This window comes from Typopeltis vanoorti, chromosome 10, assembly GCF_054136105.1.
Source record: "Typopeltis vanoorti isolate ZY-2024b chromosome 10, IOZ_Tvanoo_1.0, whole genome shotgun sequence".
In the NCBI taxonomy this organism is placed as follows: Eukaryota; Metazoa; Arthropoda; class Arachnida; order Uropygi; family Thelyphonidae; genus Typopeltis; species Typopeltis vanoorti.
Window position 1 is genome coordinate 42,989,663 of NC_143558.1, and position 22,256 is coordinate 43,011,918.

Sequence of the window (22,256 nt, forward strand, 5' to 3'; positions counted from 1 at the left end):
GAAATTTCAACACCATTCATTAAACTTAGCATCAGCACTTAAACTAATGACTATGGAGCACACATTTACAGCACAACTCTGGACTCAGAATTGCTGATGTTTCTTGCAAAGGATCTGAAAGATTTGGAAGAAAAGGAAGGAAGGAAGAGAGAAAGAAACAAAGTTGAACACCTTATTTACTGTAGGCTGCTCAACCTATAATAAATGCCATAGGTTGAACAGCCTTGTTTATATCTTATGTGTGAGACAAAAACCTAAGGTTCCTAGAGGAAAGACTCTGTTGCTGCCACCATCTGTATTGAGACCATCTAACATGCTTTTAGTTGAAGTTTTTATAAATATTACTCTCATTTTCTACTGTGATGAGAAGTGAACCCAGGTCTTCTGGGCCAAAGAATGTTTTCACTACTAAGTACAGGTCATATGCTAAATTTGATATAAAAAAAAATTCCAGCTAGCAAGAGAGTTGCAGATCAAATGTTTTGTTTTAAGGAGTTTGAAAAAGAGAAAGTGAGGGTAAATTAGCTTTCCTTAGATAATTTCTGTAAACAAAAGACAAGAGGCATCAGCTGGATTCAAAATTAACAAATTTTTCTGGGAAACTTAGCCAAACAGATTTTTTTCTCTTTTATTTTTGTTATACCAATTTTTTTAATTAAAAATATTTCTGTTATAAAATGCATCTGCCTTTTTTTTTTCATAACATATCTAGAATAATTAGAATAAGATAATTTTGTATAGAAAAGTGAATTTCGACAAATGTTCAGATAAGCAATTTGTTTCTGAAATAATTTTTATTAGGAGAAAGAAATTAATTAATCACTCTTGGGAATGCATCTTTTGCTGGTCTATAGATACCTGTATTTATTTACAGCTATGTAAAATATAAAATGCAGTAGTAAGAAAATATCAGTAAATTAATTTTAAAAAAAAATGATACATGCCTATTCATATTAACAGGTTAACTGGAGATGTTTTTCACATTTTTGCTTGTGTATAAATAGCTGAAAATTTCGTAAAAAGTGAAACTTCATATTTTTATTCGGAAAGGAAAATAGTATAAAAATAAAATGGTAATGTGTATTTTGTTATTTTATAGCTAGTTTGTTAGATGCTACTGTTATCTAATTAAATTTTAAATATTTTGTAGGTATGTTCACCAAGGAGATATCTTTTGTATTGGAACACAAGGTAATGGTAATCATTTAGAAAATTAATAAATCACTGATGTATATGAGATATCCTGTTATTAATTATATCCACTATGATGTTCTAGAACTTTCTGTAGCAGGTCCACAGAGAACTCACACACACAACACTGATGTGTTATAGGGCTTGTGACCTTTCATGTCTGGGTCAGATATAAGGATGATCAAAATTAAAGTATCCCTGTTTAAGACTTCGTGGAGCACTACTCAGTGATGCAAAGCTTCTAAACATGGCATGAATACATTGTGCATCATGCAGAAGCAATATACAGGGTGTTCGGGATAAATTTGACAGTTTCGTAAGGAAAAAGAAAATCTTCTTTGTATCTATTAAATTTAATGAATTGACAAAAAACATTACAGGCAGAGTTAATTACAATACTATCAACAAGATTTACTCAAAATAACCACCATTAGCATCGATCACAGCTTCAATTCTGCTTCGGAACCTCGAACAAGCTGATGCTACAGTCTCCCTGGGAAGGGCCGCAAAAACTGTTTTAATTTTATCCATTAACTGGGCTTTTGTATTACTGGAAGTGCGATTGGTGTCTTTTTCAACTGCGCCCCATACAAAATAATCCATGGGGTTAAGGTCTGGGGAGTTTGGAGGCCAAACATTTGGACTGGTGAAGTCGTAGAAATTTTCAGACAACCATTTTTGACTTTTCCCAGAGGTGTGGCAAGGGGCCGAATCCTGCTGCCATACATACGGCCTACCATTGGCTACCCTTGTTATCCAGGGCTTGACTACAGTTAGCAACTCCACGAACAAAGCCCGAATTCCAATGCCAGGGTTCTTCAACACCTGTTCCTGCAGATTTGCGAGGAATTCTGCTGTACGAACGCAATCAGATCGTCTGCTAGGGATCTTTCTTCTTGCTACATCCTCGTAGTCACCATTGCAAGTCTCTAGTTCATGCCTGATTGTTTTTACTGTATTCAGGGAGCATTGGGCAGCAGTCGTAATATCCTTATTTTGATGGCGGGCACGAATCATCATGATGCAAGTTATTCTCTTCCATGATTCAGGTGGGTTCCAGCTATCCATCCTTTCTGACATCTTGTATATGAATGAAGAAGGGTCCAAACTTTTAAATGAAGAGAAGTGTGTGTTAATACATGTAACTTACGGAAAAATATAATTAATTATAAATATGTCAAATTTATCCCGAACACCCTGTATGTAATTTACATAATTTTTTGTATGTGTAAGAAGGAGAAAATCAACATAACCATAAATAACACATTTTTATTCACTTCCATCATGCATTCATGTGCTCTACTGTTCAATGTTCTGCTCTTCTTTAGGACTGATGTTACACATTTGCTGTGTTATGCTGTCTTTGAGTGTTAGCAAGTTATCTGGATGATGCTTATAAAACTTGTCTTTCAGAAATCCCCACAGCCAGAAGTCGCATGGGGTCAGTTCAAGTGAACGAGGCAGCCATGCAATGGGAAATGCATGGCTGATCACCCTGGCTTCTGTGAAATGTTCTCAAAGAACCTCCTGTATGGATCAGCTGATGTGTGGAGGGCCCCATCCTGGATGAAAGTGACTCAATCCATGCACAGGTGCTGCTGTAGCTGTGGGACAACAAAATTGTTTATCATATCATGATATCTCTTGGCAGTAACTGAGCAGGTCACAAGACCTGACTGGTGAATGTCCTCAAATAAGAATGATCCAGTAATAAACAAAGCTCTAAACCTGCACCAGGCACTAACTATGGGTGAATGCAAAGGAATTTGTTGGATTGTGTGTAGGTTTTGCATAGCCCATAGCCTGGCAACTGTGGGTTTCACCTGAACACAGCTCTGTTCAGGTGAAAGTGATCATCATCTTACCCACAAAATCATCCATAGCCATGCAGCATCCAACTCCACTTGAGCAGTGAATGGTAAAGCAAATGACAGTTGACTTTCGAAGTCCTGCAGACACAGCTACTGTGTCAGGGTTATTTCGAATGGGTAGAAATACAGAATCTTCCACAATTTTCCAGACAGTTGTGTAAGGCACATCCAAGTATCTTGTACCTGCATATGCACTGCAAGAACCAATGCTGTTATTCATGGCCTACTCCACAGTGTCAGTAGCAACTTCATTCACTTGTTGTGAACTGATTGGTTTGTAACCTCTGCTGGTCTAACTCCCAATGATCTAGTTTCTTCAAAAAGAGTAATCATTTGTCGCAGAGTACATGGAGATAGTGGACCTTGTCAACATTTGTTCAGGTAGCAAAATTATGGAGTGCAGTATAACAGTATTGGAATTGTTTAGGTAGTACAGCTTCATGAGTAAAACACACTGGGGAAAGGTTAGTGCCATCACTGTGGATGATATTAACAATCAGAATGAAGGGAAAAAAATTGTGTCCATGTTTTTAAACCTTATCACACCTACCGAGTTTTGTGGTATGCAAATTCCATGCATTTGGTGTTTACAACCCCCTGGTTGTAAACACCAATTGCATGGAATATTGCAGCATTTTGATCACCCTTTGTGTGTGTGTGTGTGTGTGTGTGTGTGTGTGAGAGAGAGAGAGAGAGAGAGAGAGAGAGAATAGCTTCATTCTCTACTTCTTTAATTTACTCATTCACACTCAGTACACCCATCACTCCCTCTGGACACATACTGTATTCTCTTAGCACTTGCCATGTGAAATATTTGCTCTCCCTTGATTATTACACTCCCACTCAACTTTCAGGAATGGCCTCTCATTCATTTCCTTCAAGCCTTGCATTGAATAATCTTCCCTGTATCTATCCTACAAGATTGTTTCATTTTTTTCTCCCCCTATTTACTAATCCACAATCCCTTAATCAATCCTCATAGTCTGCATTCTATAGTTATAATATTACCATATGAGACAAACTGTATAAAAAGACTTTTCATCTAAAGATGAGCGAGTCTGTTTCATGATGAGTTAACAGGGTTTTTTCCCTTCTGGAAAACTTTGTTTTAAATTCAAAAAACACACAAATTGACCAGAGAGCATGATAATAGACATAATATATTGGCCTTGGCCTTAGTTGGTTTAGATATAATTTTGACCAACTCCTGATATAATCTTAGTTACCCTCCTCTTCCATTTCTGCATTGTCCTAGAATCTAGTTGACCACATCCACACACTCCAGATGCAGCTGGATTGAGACCTTCTACAGAGCAATAACTTTCTTATCTTACTCATCAGTCTCCATCTTAATAATATCATAATTAGAATAAGTTTAAAATGTGCTTATTGCTATAATTTTTTTTGTGCTATCTTTATCCCTATCACTTTTGCAATATATGTCCAAATTTGAACTCCGAATTTTATATTATTCCTGGACATGAGAGGCTGCAAACCCTATGTCATATCAGTCATGCATGGCCAGGGACCAAGAGAAAATTAACCTGTTAATGTTCTTTTTGAAGAGCTGAAGTATTGTAGTCTTGGCAAATACTTCATGTTGAACTCAGATAAATATGTTTTTGAATATACAGTTCCACCAATATGAAACATGATTTGCAATCTTGAAACTAAATGCAACATCTTATATGTTATGGCGTTAAACTGACATTCATTCTCTTCTCTCCACAATTTGCCTATTCAAGCAACTGTATATCCCCCTCCACCCCGTCATGAAAAATATTCTTAACACTCTTGCATATCATCCTCTTGGATAAACCTTGTCAAGTGAATAGGATCTCTGCTCTTCGACTAACAGACTATGTTTAAATCCCACTGTAAGCATGGATGTTAGTAAATGTTTCAGGATAATTCCTGGTATAAGACTACCACTTACTACATGCCTGAAGTGGCTTGAAAAACATCTTATCTTTAATTTATTGAACAGATTTCTAGATTATCTAATTATTAGTCTACTTGCAATATTAATACACTGCAGATTTCCAGCCTTTTATAGCTAGGATTTACATAAAGAATAATGCTGCTACTGTGTGTAGGCATTTACTGACTGTTTGAAATGCACTAAAAGAATCTAATAAAAGCTTTTGGGGAATAAATTCATGGGGAAAAGATATTTCATAGAATTGTGGTAAATGGGTTCTGAATATAGCTTGGTTTTTTATCAATGAAGGCAACTCAGTTATGCTCTTTGAAAACTATTAAATTAACAAATTTAATTTATTTATCTATTTATTAAAGAGGATTTATAAAAATATTTGATAATCAGTTTTTCTAATATGTAATAATTGCATATTGCTAGCATTCAGTATTTTCAGTGTTGATTGCTGACAGTTCCACATGGTGGCAGTATGTATTTGGCATTTTTTTTTTTTTTTTAAATATTGTAATAATATTATTTCCTTTTATTTAGAAAGGAAAGTATTTAAGTACAATACTTTATTTCATAATCTGATGTGCCTTATTTTCTGATACATGCCAGAAATATTTAAATGCATTATAACATGAAATGCACAATGAAATTTAACACTTGTGGTAGTATTATTTATAGTATTTTTTTTTCATCATGAAAATTGCAATTTTTAATAATACTACATTTAATTGTAAATATGAATATATAATTAATTGATATTTACTGAACACATAATTAGCTGTATGATGAATGAACATAATATCTGTTCCCTCTACTAAGTGTTAATATACAATTGAGGGCCAAGTGAAAAAACTTTCAGCAGCTATCTCTGATCCAGAGTATTTTAATAATAATATGATACACCTTTTATCTACTTGTATATGGGAATATGTGACTTCTGCATTACTTCAACCTTGGTATTGCTTTTGGGTCTGGACCCCACTGATGAGGTCTCAATAAAAGTCGAAATCAGTCTGGGTTGTGGCCCTTCCTATAATGCGCCTAGCATTATACATGTCTAAAAGTTGGGTGGGGGTACTTTGCATTGTGGGATACTAAGACAGTTGATGTGAAGTTGTAAAGATACTTCTTGCTCAAACTTGTTGTTTGCTTACACTTGGATAAAAGAATAAACGAGAATATAATTTCTTGGCATCTTTAATTTACACTATAACCAAGTGAAGGCTCACTTCCTTTGGTAATTAAAAATCATAACCTTGTCCAAATTTTCTCTTTTATGAAAAATGCCCTTCTCTTGTTCTCATTTCCTTTGCTGGTGCAGTGGTGTTAAGTGAGATAACCTTACATGATTTTTACTCTTTCCATGATCTGAACACTATTTCACTCTCATGAACCAGATGCTTGAACAAATCACTGAAATAATTCATGCTGGAATGAAAACTTTCCTTCTTTATTCTATTCAAAATTCTAATTCACTATTAACTCTTGAGGAGGTACTTAAGGATTAAAGCTCTATAACTGAGAGGAGACCTCCATATAAAGGAATGCAGAGAACCAACCAGGGCTTCTGACCTAATGCCCAATCCTCACCTTCTAGTGGAGAATACTGTTAGGTATCTGCCTGGATACTGAATGAACGAGGATGGGCTGGCAATTTGGGATTTATCTGACCAAATTATATTCTTATTGGCTTAAACCAAAATATTAAATGATGGTACAACATGACAGAATTTCATGCCAGCTGGGGGCATTGCCTGGTGTTAATACTTTGACTGCCGTGTGCCTCACACATACACTTTCTGCTAGAGCCATGTGATATATATCTGTTTCACAAGTTAACTTGTTATTATTATTCCCACTGGCCTGTGAAGATGGGGGGGGGGAATAGCATTGCAGCAGTTAACATGTTAAACAAGGCCCCTGTTGTTTTCGCCAGGGAACCAGGGCAAACAACAAAAAGTCAGTTACTGGCTTCTAAAACATACCCCGACTCAATATCACCAGTGTTGTGTACCTACCTACGATTATTAAACTTTCTTTTATCCTTTCAAGTGAATCTCTGCTTATCTTTATTCAAATTTTAACCATGTACGAGATATTACAAAATTCAAATATTTAAGCATTTTCTCCCCTTAGTGTCCCTAATATTTATATTATACTGCACTTTCAGGACATTTAGTTTAAGATATATAATTTGAAAACAAGGAGCAATTACAAAAATATATCTGAGTGTGAAACTATTTGGCAGTCGTGACCCTTTATCTCGTAACTTACCACATTAATTTCACGCGTGATTAGGTTCGTACATTTTTTTTCAAGTGGTGCATTAGGCAGCAATTTCAGACAACTGTATTATCAATGAACAAAAGTTTATTTAAAATCTTAGACATGGTACAATTCAATTTCCATTCTATAAAAACACAATTCAATACTAAGAATATGATTACAAAATTACACAAGTAATTTTGTAATCTTATTACAAAAATACAAGTACTAGGGCAAAATCCTATATGGGAATTTGCAATCATGCCATCATAACAGATTGTATACATATAAATATATATACATATAATCCTGGAACAAATTTACACTTTACCTAACCTTATACTAGTCAGAATGCTCTATATTGCTATAATACCATGGACATTTATATTTATATTCAGTTTACCTTATCTAACTTACAAAACAAATCAATATAGGTTAAACTATCCTTTCGCTATGCCCATACATACATTTGACCTTTAAGACACTTTCATATGAAATACCATGCGCATACATAAATCTCTAGCACATGAATGCTTATCAAATAATACAAACTAGATTACTCTCATTCTACTCTGACTTGTACTAAAGTCCTAGTTTATCTTCAACTGTCCAGTAATTAACAATGATTGCAACTATATGCGATTTCAATTGATACAAGATTTTACAGTACCTTTCTATATGACGAACCCTGGTTTTCACGACCTATACCTTTCGTGCTTGAATTAAGGACACACATAGGATCTTCTATATTATCACTATATAACTCATCACATGGGCATGGGCATGGACTTCTATATGGATTTTCTTTCCCTTTTTTTTTTTTCGAGTACTGGATGATGAAATAAATAGAAAATTTCTTCCTTCTTGTAATTATATGGTGTTCCTTGATGTGTTGGACGGAGATAACTCCTATGCCGTCACTCAAAAAACCACGTGTTATATGTACGAAAATTTCATGAAGAAAAATTTCATGAGGAAAAAAAAAAAAAACGTGGGGGGGGGTTCCTAACCCTTTTATCTCTATGGCCCCTATCGGCACCTCCTTCAATTTCTTTCCCCCCCCTACTGGAGTCGATCCTACTCACCAATTAAAGTCGCGTTTTTCCTTTGCATGCAATTCTCACGTGACGACGTCTCACTTCGAGAATTGACCTTGAGTGATCGTCATTTGTTTTAAGCTAGCCTCTATACTTTATATACTTTATATTAATATATAAAGTATACTCTATACTTTATATATTAATATAAATATATTAATATATATTTAGTGTATATTAATCTATACTAAATTAATCCCCTTTTTAGAATTTACTTGAATATTTTAATCTCCCTTTTTCAAGTGTTAAATTAGCCTCTCGCATACAAATTCTTATCATCAATCTTCTGTGTCTTACTTAACCTATTTTTTTCCATATCCTTTTTTTTTTGTAATAAGATTCCCTTCTTTATTATTTAGTTAAATAAACAATTTCTGCTATAATTAATTTACTTGGATGCAAGCATATTTTCAGTCTTTAAATATTTTGTATTAGCAACTTACATAGGACTTTATATTTTTATTTTCTTGTTACACCATGATAACTGAAATTTTTACATTCTTGGTTATCAGGGTGTAACACCAGAGTTCAAGATCGGTACTATCGACATAAGAAGTCTGAATGGCAAAGAAATGGAGCTAGCTGAGGAATTGGATAGGTACCAAATCGATATAATAGGGGTGACTGAAACAAAAAAGGCAATAACTGGTGAGATCTTTCTGAGCAATAAATACAAAATGTTATATTCAGGCAATGACAATCAAGGAAAAGAAGGAGTAGCCATAGTATTCAACACTAAATATAAGGCTAATCTTCTTGAATGGCAGGCAATTTCAAATAGAGTGATGTAGGCAAATATCAGAATGGGGAACTAGACACTTATTTGTGCCTATGGTGCCACAGAAGGTTCTGCTAAGGTAGAAGTGGAGGAATTTTTTGAAGCTTTAGAGAAAGCAACTGACACAATGTAAAATGAAAAGTTAGTCCTTGTTGGGGATCTAAATAGCAGAGTAGGAAATGATGGGCAGACATACAAAAATATTTTGGGAAAATTTGGAGAAAAGATCAAAGCTAATAATAATGGCAAACACTTGTTGGATTTCTGCTCAGGACATGGACTGGTTATTACTAACCTTGCTTAATTTATGTGAATTTTGTGCACATAAAAATGTGCACAAATTCACATGGAAAGAAGACACAAGGAATAAGAAAAGTCTCATTGACTATGTTATTGTTGATAGTGATATTTTCTCTCTGGTGCAGGACACCAGAGTGTACAGAGGATTCGAAATTGGAAGTGATCACCATTTAGTCTTGAGTAGGATAAAATTAAATTTCATATTGAAAAGAAGAACATGTAAGAAAGTTTTAAAGCGAATAAAAGTTGAACAGCTCTCAGACGTGAACTGTAGACTAAAATACACAAAATGAAAAAATGAAAGAGTTTGAGAACTGGAACAAAACCTTGGAGATTCAGTGGCAAGCTCTGAAGGAAACATTGATTAAATCAATGAGAGAGGCATGTGGTAAGGTTGCATGCAAGGATAGAGAAATAAAAACTCCATGCTGGACACAGGAAGTTAAAGAGGCAGTGAAGGAAAAGAAGAAAGCATATCAAAAGTTCCTGGCGAATAAGTCAGCTTGTGCTCTTAGAGAATACAGAGACAAATGGAAGAAAACAAAACGGTGTGTAAAACTAGCTAAACAAAAGTCATGGGAAGACTTCAGTAAGAACATAGAAAATAAATATCAAGGAGGTAGCAAGATATTCTGGAGGTTGTTGAAGAAGCTCAGAAATGGAGGAAAGAGTGCTGAAAAGGGAATTAGAGATGATAAAGGTGATATGAAAACTGGAGAAAAAGATATCCTTGAAGTATTGCTAAATGAAACTAGCAGTGATGACAGCATAGTGATGAAAAACACAACAGTGACCAGGCATGCAATCAGGAATACATATCCATACTTGAAGTAGAAAAGATATCAGAAGTCTGAAATGTTGAAAGGCAGCTTGAGTAGATGATATTTGACTAGTAATACTCAAGTATAGAAGTATAAAAGTCTTACAGTGGCTGCACTGCGTAGTTCAAATGACCTGGACAGAGTGACGAATTCCAGATAATTGGAGTAGAGCTCTCATAGTACCCATATATAAAAAAGGGAAATAAAACTGAATGTGAGAATTACAGGGGTATTTCTGTACTGAGTGTTCCTGGTAAGATTTATGCCAGTACTTGAGAAACAGTTGAGAAGGATGTGGAAGTGAAGCTTGGTGAAGAACAAGCTGGATTCAGGCCATATAGATGCTATGAGGATCAGATTTTCACTTTACGACAAATAGTTGAGAAATCATGGGAATATAACAAAGATCTGTATTTAAGTGTTGTAAATCTGGAAAAAGCATATGACAAAGTGCCAAGAGAGAAGCTATTCAAAACGCTTCAGTTGTATGGTGTCAGTTGGACATTATATCAAGCAATATTTAGTCTTTATTTGAGTTGTAAGTCAGCAGTTAGAATTGAAGGAAGTACAAGAAGATGGTTTGATGTTAAGTCTGGTGTCAGACAAGGATGTACATTATCCTCTTTGTTATTGATTATCTACATGGATCACATTATGAAGGAAAATGGTATTAAATCTGATATCAAAATTGGAGATGTTAATGTCAGCTGTTTGCTTTATGCAGATGATGTTATACTTCTAAATAAATCTGCTACAAGTCTGCAAGATTCCCTGACTAAATTGAATAACTTTTGTACTGGATATAGTGTGAAGGTCAGCAATAACAAGACAAAGACAATGAAAATAGACAGAAGCATTGAAAATATCACCTGCATTGTGAATGGAGAACCTATAGAACAAGTAAAACATTTCAACTACTTAGTCACGATTCTTAATGAAGATTGTAAATAAAATTTGAAAATAGACCACAGGATCAACAAAGCTGGTATGGTAGGAAGTCAACTGAATAAATTTATATTGAATAAGGAAGAAATTAGTCGAAAAACTAAATTAGCTGTGTTCAAGACAGTGTTCAAACAAGTTTTAACTTATTGATCTGAGAGCTGGGTTAGAAGTAAAACACTCGGCCAAAGTCTAGAGACCACAGATATGAGAGTCCTGAGAAAGATTAGGGGTGCGAACAGATGGCATCAATGGCAATATCATATTAAAAATGAGGATATTAGGAAAGAACTTGACATTGTTAGCATCAAGGAATGTGTTAGCAGAGGTAATCTCAAGTGGTATGGTCAGTTAAACAGAATGGAAGAGGAAAGATTAGCAAAACAAGTGTTCTCTGCCAGGTTGGTAGGAAAAAGACCCAGAGGATGACCAAGATATAGGTGGATTGATACAGTAAAAAGTGCCTTAGAAGACAGAAATATGAGATCTGACAAAGTTGTAGCCTTGACAGGTAATAGATTGATTTGAGGAAAATTGTAGATAGGAAGTTGGTAATGATGTAAATTTTTCATGTAGTACTATCGTATTCTATACATCCCTTGAGGATAAATGTCAGGAATTTGATGATGATTAGTATCTGCTGCAGAAACACAAACCATTTTGTTTCTGTTTGCAGGAAACATGTTTAAAACCCATTGAGGATTCTCATTCTTATTTACTGAGGTCTGATACATCCATCCATGTATGAGAAATACAGCAATCATCTTACCATTAGTCATTCTGGTAAAGTGTGAATGCTTCTCACAAGAGAAATGACATTTTTATTTATACAGCTGAGCTCTATGGTCAGGCAGATGTGTTGTCAATCTTGGACAAATTGCATGAAGTTTTTAAATTTTTATAAAACATTAATTGATTAAAATTCACTTGATAATAAATTTGTTTATATGTAGATATTAAACCTTTTATTTTTTATTTATCTATCCATCTATCAATATTTTGCCATAAAACCACAAATCAAAATAATTACAGCAATCCCTCGGTTAATGCACCTAATGCGTTCTTTAAAACAGGCGCATTAATTGAAAATACTAATCGAATAACCTATGGGATAATGTATAATTCGTTCCTCAGATTTCTTTTTTTGACCCTTAATTTTTTTTATAAAAGAATTAGGGTATATCTCAGGGCCTAGTTAAAGGAAAACCATGAAGCTGAAAGACAATAAAACATATTCAGAATATAAATTTATTATTCTGCTTCTTAACAAAGAATTGAGCTAATGTAGTTTGGCGAGTATTCTGTTTCTTTTTTTCTTACAACTGATGGCCCTATTGCCTGCCTCTTCTGCAAATTTTACTGGTTCTCTCTTCATCGGGGAGTCTCTGAGAATTGCTTAAAAACTTTGATTGTACAAAAACTATTTTAAAATTGTTTCTTGAAACCTCTTTGGGCTTGTCTGTGATTAAATTTTCTTCATATTCTTCAGGATCTTCCTGCTGTGCATCTAAATTTAGTAGGTCGGAATAACTCAATTTCTCAGAATGAGATTTAATTAATTAGATTAATTTGAAAAGCCTCTAAAATCATTTGCACAATGTGGAAGAATGTGCTATCAAACGGCTCGCATATTGCTAGCAGTAATTTCATTCGACTTTGCGACTTTATAACCAGGCTGAGATTTCTCTGATTTGGCTAGAAAAGTCTTGGAAGGCATTCGCTTCCAAAAAAAGGTTGGTTTCATCGATATTAAATATTTGTTCATCACATTAGTCCCCTTATTACACAATTTTCTTCAAAATCTCTGGATATCTACTTATCTGCACTTGCAGCTTGACCTGTGATTAGAACATATGTAGGCTATTTCTCTTTTTGAAACCCTCAAATCACCTAGCACTAATGTGGAATTCTTCTTTTCCATCATTGATGGCCCTTTCTTTCCAGGTTATAAAGAGACAATGCTTTTGATTTAATAAGGCCAGTGTTTAGCAGGATCCGTTTTTGGTTACAATCTTTGATCCATGTAAAAAGAAGTCTCTCTAATTCAATCATTATAATACTTTGATTTTCAGTGCATGCGTGATGAACTTCAAGCAGCCTTACCTTTCTCTTTGTATTCAGCAGTTGATTCACCCATTTTTGTGTTCTTGTCCTATCTTTGCTCTGGACTCGCCTTGTTCATTTTTCTTTATTATTTCAAGTTTTTCTTCCAATCAGATTACTTTTCGAAATCATTTTCACACTTCTGTTTTTTGCTCACTAATTCTTTTACTCATGATTAAAGGTTATGAAAATGATTTAAAATAAAAAAGTATGGAAAACAATTGCACGAGATATGATCAGCAAAATGCTATGTAAAGCAGACGAGATAAATTTTGTTGGTAAATTTGGAACATAGCATACATGGAAATAGTGTAGTATGCCATTAAAAAATAACTCTAAAATATTTCAAATCAGTAACTAAATTATTTCATCCTGGTGAGTACAGAGTATAAAATGTACAGAGAGAATGGTGAGTATAAAAATGTACAGAGAGAAAATTTTTTAAAATCTGTAATATTTATTTTTAAAATGTATATAGGTGCACTAATCGAATTTGGGTATCGAAAAAAAAAATGACGCACTAATCGGGGGGGCTCATTAATTGAGGGATTGCTGTATTCCATATTTCTAAAATATCTTTAGTTTTCATGTCACCTTTATCATCTCATTCCTTCTAGAATATTTTGCTGGTTTTACATTGTACTTTGCTTTTTTGCATTTTTCTCTGAGTTCTCTAAGAGCACAGGCTGGCTTACTTGCCAAGAACATATGCTTTATTCTTTTTCTTCACTGCTTCTAACTTTTTAAGTCCACCATGGATTTCTGATTTTTTTATGTAAACCTGATGTACAAAAGTGGTCTATTGGGTATACACCTTTAGGAACACATTGTCAGCATGAGGCAAATGACAATAAAAGGGGGAGTCTAGAATACAGCTAATCCACAGAAATATTTTGGCATGCATTACCTTTGGTATTTATTTTAGATATTGAATAAAAAATAACCATGTTATTTTGTTATATGTTATATTGTAGATAGGAAGTTAGTAATGATGTAAATTTTTCATGTAGTACTATCATATCTGTACGCCCCTTCAGGGTAAATGTCAAGAATTTGATGATGATGATATTAACTATTAACATTTTTAGGATATTTGATTGAATTTGGCAGGATAGAGGCCCACTTAGCAAGCTGTCATCTTATGGTTTATTTCCTCCATTAGTAATTGGATGATCAGTTTTCTGTACTTTATAGTTAATGATTTCCTCTCTGGAATTTCTCAGTGAATGCCAGAGTACTGTTGGTTTATGTACATTACATTCTACTCCTCTTCATTTGACAAACTTCATAGTATTCAGCCATTCCAAACTACAAGATCTTCTGTAAACCATTGATCTAAGCACTGATCTTCTTTCTTTTCTTCACTGTGCCAAGAATGATTTCATCAGCTTGGTTGTTACCTGAAACAGTCCTATCTTCTTTCTTACAAGAATGATTTCTCCTTTACATTTGATAATACCTAATTCTCTAGTCACCTGGATATCAGAGGAAATCTCTTGGTTGTTACCTGAAACAGTTCTATCTTCTTTCTTACAAGAATGATTTCTTCTTTACCTTTGATAATACCTAATTCTCCAGTCACCTGGACATCAAAGGAAATCTCTTTGACTGACACACGTGTGCACGCGCGCGCGCGCGCGCACACACACACACACACACACACACACACACACAAACACAGGGAGCTCACCTGCAAACAGCTGCCCAATCTTTGTTTCATTTGGTATATCAAAATCTCTAAAGTTCTTGATATGATTTTCCTATAATCCCAGAAGAAAGCATTACATTTAACTGATGACCTCCCCCTCTCACAGCCTGACTCCAGTCATTATTTCATAGATGTTCTGTTCATTCATGCCATATGTGCCCTCCCCAGTTTTTTTTTTTTTTTTAATAGATATATTTTCATGGGTGCTGAATTAATGGTTGAATCCAGTTCTACTTAATCCACTTTTCCCTAAGCCTTTAAATATGTCAACATCTGCTGGTAAATGCATTGACAGTTCAACATTTGATCCACCAAACTTCTTACTTTTCTCTTTCATTCTATTGTATTACCACTCTTGATGAAGGCTGTCCTTTAGAAGAGCATTCACAGAAAAAAACATCAATAATTTTTTTCCTTTACAACCCCCCCCCCCCCATACATATATACAGGGTGGCCATAAATTAACTTTCCCTCTTTGGAAGTATCTGTAGCTAAAACTAATGTACAGAATGAGACCACATTTTATATTGAGTCTTTCGAAGGCATGGGGAGATGAATTCGGTGAAAAAAAAAAAAAAGATGTAGTACCAAAAGTCGCTGATAGGGGAAATTTTGGCATTGGTGGAGCCGAAAGCAGTCAGATATTTGCAGTAAACGCAGGTAAAAAGGATTGTGCAAATTTTACTGTGCGTACGTGACAGCAGCGCCACCAATTCCACTTAAAAAAGGATTGGGAACGTTCAAGCAGTTATTCGAATGACAAATTGTCAATCATTCAAATTGTGCTCAATATGCGTCCTACCTTGCCTCGGTGTGCTTTACTTGTTAAGTTGTTTTACCTTAAACAGTGCAATGCCGTAGCAGCCCTTCGGGAATTTAGAAGGCTTCATAATCTGCGTACAGGTCCTATGTCAGCTATAGCACCGAGAGCTATGATTAAGAAGTTTGAAGAAACTGGATCACTAGGAGTTAGACCTGGCAGAGGACGGAAAGCAGCAGCACATTGAAAATCGTGTATGTGGTCCAGGGGACCCTGATTCTGATGAATAAAACATTATTTCCTGTGAGTTCAGTCACTACATTAATTTCTGTGTCTTGTGCAAGTTTTTGTTTTAGTTTAATTATTATTATTCTTATTATCATTGTAATGAGCCACATATCCAGCTGGAATGAGTGACGCAGCTGTCTCTTACACCTGCGAAATGTTATTATTCCATTTTATCTGCCTTTAATGTAATTATCTGCTTGTTTTTGGCTCCGTCAGCACCAAAATTTCCCTGTGTCGGTGACTTTTGGTACTAAATCTTTTTTTTTTTTTTTTTTTTGCGGAAATCATCTTCCCATGCCTTCAAAAGTCTCAATATAAAATTTGGTCTCATTCCGTTTATTGGTTTTAGCTACAGATGCCTCCAAAGAGGAAAGTTATTTTATGGTCACACTGTGTATAAAGCACTGATGTACTGATCCATCATGTCATGTGAGGATAATGTACAAAAAACTCACACAATCAGATAAAGCATACTGTTCATTTCTTTACACATTCTTTTGCCTGCAGTAATTAATTAAAGCTATTCTGGACAGCAGCGCTTCCAGTTCTGAAATAATACTTTAGTAGAAACACATTTTTCCCTTTATGATACCAGCACTAGGCAACATTTTGATCGTGATATCTCATTCACTACAAACCAGTTTTAGATGAACTATTTGCATTAAATTAAAGATACCAAGAAATATTTTTGGTTTCATCCTTTATCCAAGTGTAAGCAAGCAAAGTGCACGTGAAGTTACTTCGCAGCTGGGTTACTTGTATATAGAGGCTACTGACTTCACATTAGTTGCCTTAGTATCCCATAATGCAATGCACATATCCTTACAGACATGTCTAATGCTATGCATTATGGAAAGGACCACTACCCAGACCGGTTTCTATCTTTATTGAGATCTCATCAGTGGGAACCAGACCCAGAAGTGATGCCAAGGTTGAAGTAATGTAGAAGTCATATTTCCATATACAAGTAGTCAAATGTCACACCTTATTGCTGAAATACTCTGGATTAGAGATAAAGGTTGAAACCAGTCTGACAGTCACCCTTCCCATAATGCATAGCATTATACATGTCCATAAAGATATGTGAGTTGCATTATGGGATATTAAGGCAATTGATGTGAAGGCATTAGCCTCTATATACAAGAAGTCCAGTCGTGAAGTGACTTCATGCACAAACTTTGTTTGCTTACACTTGGATAAAGCATGAAACCAAGAATATAATTTGTTGTCATCTTTAATTTATTTTTTATTTTTTATTTTTAATTTTATTATCCTTTGGTATTATTACACCAGATCATAGAGGTCAAGTTCATGTATTTTATTCATCACCTTTTCTGGGTTGTTATAGAGTTCACTTAAATATGTTATAGAGTTCATTTGGAAATATTCATACAGTTTATCAAATGCATTGGTAATGCTTCCTCGATGTTATAGATTTTGCAGTTGGGGAAGACTTTTATGCCATTGCTAAACTTGATTGGTCTTGTGTGGCCAGTCTTGAGGCGAGAGATCATGGTAGTGGCACTGCGATTAAACTTGGAGTTGATGGTAGCTCCTGGATTTTCTGCTGAGTACCAGTGGTGAGTCATGTCCTGAAGAATTGTTCTCTTTATGTTTTCTTTTTGGGTGGTTTTAAAAAGATCGAAATCTGTGGTATCACTTGATGTTGTGGCCATTTTTGCTACTTCATCTGCAGTTTCATTTCCCTTTAATCCCACATGGGATGGGATCCATTGGAAGATTATTTCATCGCCACTTGGTGTCGCACTGATTAGATCATCGGCTTGTCGAGAGCTCCTGAAAAGATTAGTAGTATTTTGTGTTAACATTAGATATTTTACTAGAATTTTAAGTAGTATTGTTTGCTTTTTGTTTCTTGGTGTGTCTGTGCAATTTTTGCGTGTTTTCTGTTATTTTAATTATTATTTTTAAGAAAAGATAGCCTACGCATGGCACCGATAAAGAAAAAAATGGCGGCCAGGTCGCCATGTTTGTTTAAGAGTTTTGATGTAAATGAATTTATGCAATGTGCTGTCTGTGAGATGTATGCCTTGGGAAGAGCAGTGGGAGTCTGATTAGAAAGTGATAGTGGAGTTAATATGTGTAGAAAGTGTAAAGAGAATGAGGACTTCAAGCGTGTTTCGTGTGTCGAAAGTGATATCGTTAATGATAGTCAGAATGTAGAAAATGGCAATGTGCTAGAGAATTGCGTGGTAGTGCCAGATAGGTGTGAGAGCGTCGCTGAAAGTGTAAATGAAGGTAGAAACACAGAAAGAATGGATGATTTGATCGATAATGAAAATGGTGAGATAAATGCGAGTAGCGAAATTGCCCGTTTGAATGGTGCGATACACAGAGCTAAAAGACAACTGGAGCGTATGGAAAAATGTGTGTTGAACGTACCGACAAATAACCGGCGGAAGTCTGTGACAGCAAATAATAGAATGTTCGTAAACGTCAATAAAATGAAGGAGCGAGTGCTGTATGGGGATTCGCTATTAAGAGGTGTAATAATTGAGAGTTTAACGAAGTCGTACCAGCCGGGTGCGAACATAAAGGACGTCGGCGAATCTATTCGACTGCAAAAACAGAGGGTGAAAGAGATGATAATCGTGGCAGGAACGAATGATTTGAAAGAGGACAAAATGGAAATGATAGAGGATGCGAGGGAGTTGTTTGAGGTAGCAAAAGAGAAGAGTGAGAGAGTTAGGATGGTGAGTATCTTACCGCGGTATGACAGCGAAGTGTTTAGAAGGAGGGCCATAATTGCCAATGACTTTATGCGTGGGTTATACATGGAGAGTGGTGTGGAATTTGTGGATGTGTGGAATGAGTTCGATGGGCGAAAGGACTTATATAAGATGGATGGGTTACATTTGAATGGAGTTGGTGTACGGAGACTTGAAAGAGTGTTGATGAATGATGTGGAAGTGGATGTACAGACTCAGGGAAACTAGATTTATTAAGAGGGGGGGAGTAGATATGCAGACTTTAGGGGGGCAGTTAAGTGTATGAATGAGTATATTATGCCCGAGCGAGTACAACGGACAACAAATCAGAATGGGATAGTTAGTATAAGGCATCAAAGTAGGGATGGGACAAATGGGCTTCTGCGATTCATGTGCCCTAATGCCAGGAGTATTAGGAACAAGAAGGAAGAGTTTTTGGCCATGGTTGGCACTTCCAGGCCACAGGTTGTCGGTATTAGTGAAATATGGCTGACAGAAGATGATAAAGCTAGTGGGATTGAATGCGACTGGTATAGCGTGTTCAGGAGTGACAGGGTGAATAAAAAGGGGGGAGGAGTGTTATTGATGATACATGATGAGCTTCAGCCAAGGAGTATAGAAGTTGAACTGCAGGATGGGGAAAAAAGCACATTTGAGGCTGTTTGGTGTGAGATAGAATCTAGCAGCTGCTATATTCTATCTCACACCTGCTATAGACCGGGTGATGGAGAGGATGGTGGGGATAGTATGCATAAGCAAATAGAAGAAATGAGTGGAAGGAGGGTAATTATTATGGGTGATTTCAGTTATGGTAACATTGACTGGAAAGAGGAGAGGGTACATGGGAGGAAGGAATTGGATTTTATGCGGTTATTAAGGGACAACTATTTACGGCAACATGTATTGGAAAATACCAGGGGACAGAGAGTGCTGGACCTAGTAATTGCAACTGAGAATGTGGCTGTAACGAACATGACCATGTTGCCACCAATTGGTGAGAGTGACCATAAGGTCATGACTTGGGAGGTGGCTAAAGGCGTCGAATTTACAATTAAGACGGTACATGTGGAATTACCGGGCTGGTAAGTATGACAAGCTTAGATGTGTGCTTGACTCAATGCCATGGCATGTAAAACTGCAAGGGCTGGATGTTGATAGTGCATGGGAGGTGGTTAAGAACTGTTTGCAGGAGGCAACGGTTGACTGTATACCAAGAGTCCGAATAATAAATCAAGTAGAGGTTAAATGGATGAATAACACCATTAAGCTTGAGCTGCAAAAAAAGAAACAATTGTGGAGGGAATTTAAGGAGAAGGGTGACCATCAGGCGCAGGAACAGTATAAAGCTCAGGCCAGGATGGTAACAAGGTGGTAAGAAAAGCAAAAGCAGATTACGAAAGGAAATTGGCCACGCAGGCTAAAGAGAATCCCAAACAGTTTTTTCAATATGTTGCAAGTAAAATGAAAAATGCTCATGGTAGAATGATCTTAAAAAATGCTGAGGGTAGGGAGGTAACCGAATCAGTCGATATTGTGGAATTACTGAGTGAGCACTTTGCAAGGGTATATCATCCAGGTGGTGACTTTGCAGGAATGGAAGAACCAACAGCTTATACTGGAATTGTGATGAATGAAGTAGAGGTAACTAGTCTATTACAGAACCTCAATGTCAATACATCTGTGGGATTGGATGGTATACCAGCTCGTGTCGTACGTGAAGCAGCCAAAGAATTGTCAGTGCCCTTAACCATTTTGTTTAATTTGAGCCTCAGGACTGGGTCAGTCCCAAGGGGCATAGTTGATATCTATATTTTTCCTGTCTTATAATATAGTTGATAACTATATTTTTCCTGTCTTGATTTGGAGGAAATGCTTGGTCAGGTATTTTATTTGGACAATCCAAGGGAATTTTATTTTCTATGATTTCATGCATTGTTGATTTTTTCTTTATTCTTTTTGTTGGTTTCCAGTTTTTAAAAAGTTCACTTGTTCTATGATGTGCAAGGTTGACTCTTTTTTCTACAAATTTGGTAAGATTTTCTTGTCACCTAATTTTTAAAGGAACAAGGTTGGATTCGGATTCTGCTATTTTTCCAGGAGTTGTATTCCTTAGTCCACATATGATTTTAGCTGCATTTTTCTGAATTTTTATAAACTTGTCTAAACTGGTTTGTGATGTTTGCACCCAGATAGGCAAAGCATATTCCATTATGGGATGGATAATAGAGGTGTATGTGACTTTTAAGGTTTTTAGCATCAGCTCCCCACTCTTTACCTGAGATACTTTTCATGATATTTAGTCTTCTTTTTGCTCTGACTGCAACATTGTTGATATGTTTATTGAAGCCTAGCGACGGATCCACAGTAACTCCAAGGTATTTGGGGTTTTCATTAAATGTAATTAGTTGACTGTTTAGCTTAATCTTTGGTCTCTACTTTCTGAGTGGGTATTAATAGTAAAAACACAGATTTCTGATTTAGTGGGGTTGATTTTGATTTTTTGGTTTTCACAGTATGTAGCTAAACTTTCAATGGCTTTGTTTAAGTGACCTTCTGATGTTTCTAGGTTGTTGTGAGCTGAGAATAGGACCAAATCATCAGCAAACATTACTATCTTTGTTTATTTATATTTTTATCTAAGTCATTTAAGTAGATGGAAAAAAGGAGTGGGCTCAAAATGCTACCTTGAGGGAGTCCCTGTCTTATTTTCACTATCTTGGAAAAGGTATTATTTATTTTAACTCGAATTGTTCTATTTCTCAGAAAGTTATAGATCCAGTTAAGAACTTTCCCTTTTATTCCAATATGACAAAGTTTGGAAAAGAGTTTCTGCCTCCACACCTTGTCAAAGGCATTGCTAAAATCTATAAAAGCTGCAATGGTGGATTTGGTAGGTTTGGTCTGGAAGCTATCTTAAATTGTCTAGGTTAAGTAGAAAAGTTGATCAGTTGTTGAGTGATTTCTTCTAAAGGCAGCCTGAAAATCTGGTAGTATACTATTTTTGTTTAGATAGTAATTCAAACTTTGGAGTATCATTTTTCTGCTGTTGAGCCTGTTTTGATATTTGTTGGTCCTTCCTAGTATTCATCTCTAGTTTGCTTATATTTTGAAAATGAAAGGCCAAGGTATTTGCGATCTCCCTATCTTTAATTTATAGTATAACCAAGTGAAAAAACTTTCAACATCTATTGGTATACAGATAATATACATAATTTTCCATTATAGACCAACCTTAAAACTTTTTCAAACTACTGAAATTGTTCAGTAAGTAGTGTGGTGAATTTTCCACCAGGCATCAAAAGTAGGAATTGGATCCACAGCCTGTAGATTAGGGTGCAGAGATGCTGTTTATTGGGCAGCTGGGCCAGCAAGAAATACTGCAAAAAGAATCACAACACATACATATGGCATCAGTATTCCTGCCACACATACTGCATACTTGCATTCACTGTTGTCTATTTTCACCCTTAATT

At 35.6% G+C, this 22,256-nt stretch overlaps 1 protein-coding gene across 2 annotated transcripts in view; it reads left to right on the top strand.

Annotated features, from left to right (window-relative positions):
* Pex6 (peroxisomal biogenesis factor 6) overlaps nt 1-22,256 on the top strand; it is a 338,534-nt gene that overhangs the window by 26,474 nt on the left and 289,804 nt on the right. For both annotated transcript variants that reach the window (XR_016548921.1, XM_090398889.1), the window contains exon 3: nt 1,151-1,191. Coding sequence is in view for 1 of the 2 variants with exons in the window: in XM_090398889.1 (XP_090255015.1) it covers nt 1,151-1,191 (41 nt within the window). In the remaining variant the exon portion in view is untranslated. The remainder of the gene's footprint in view (nt 1-1,150; nt 1,192-22,256) is intronic.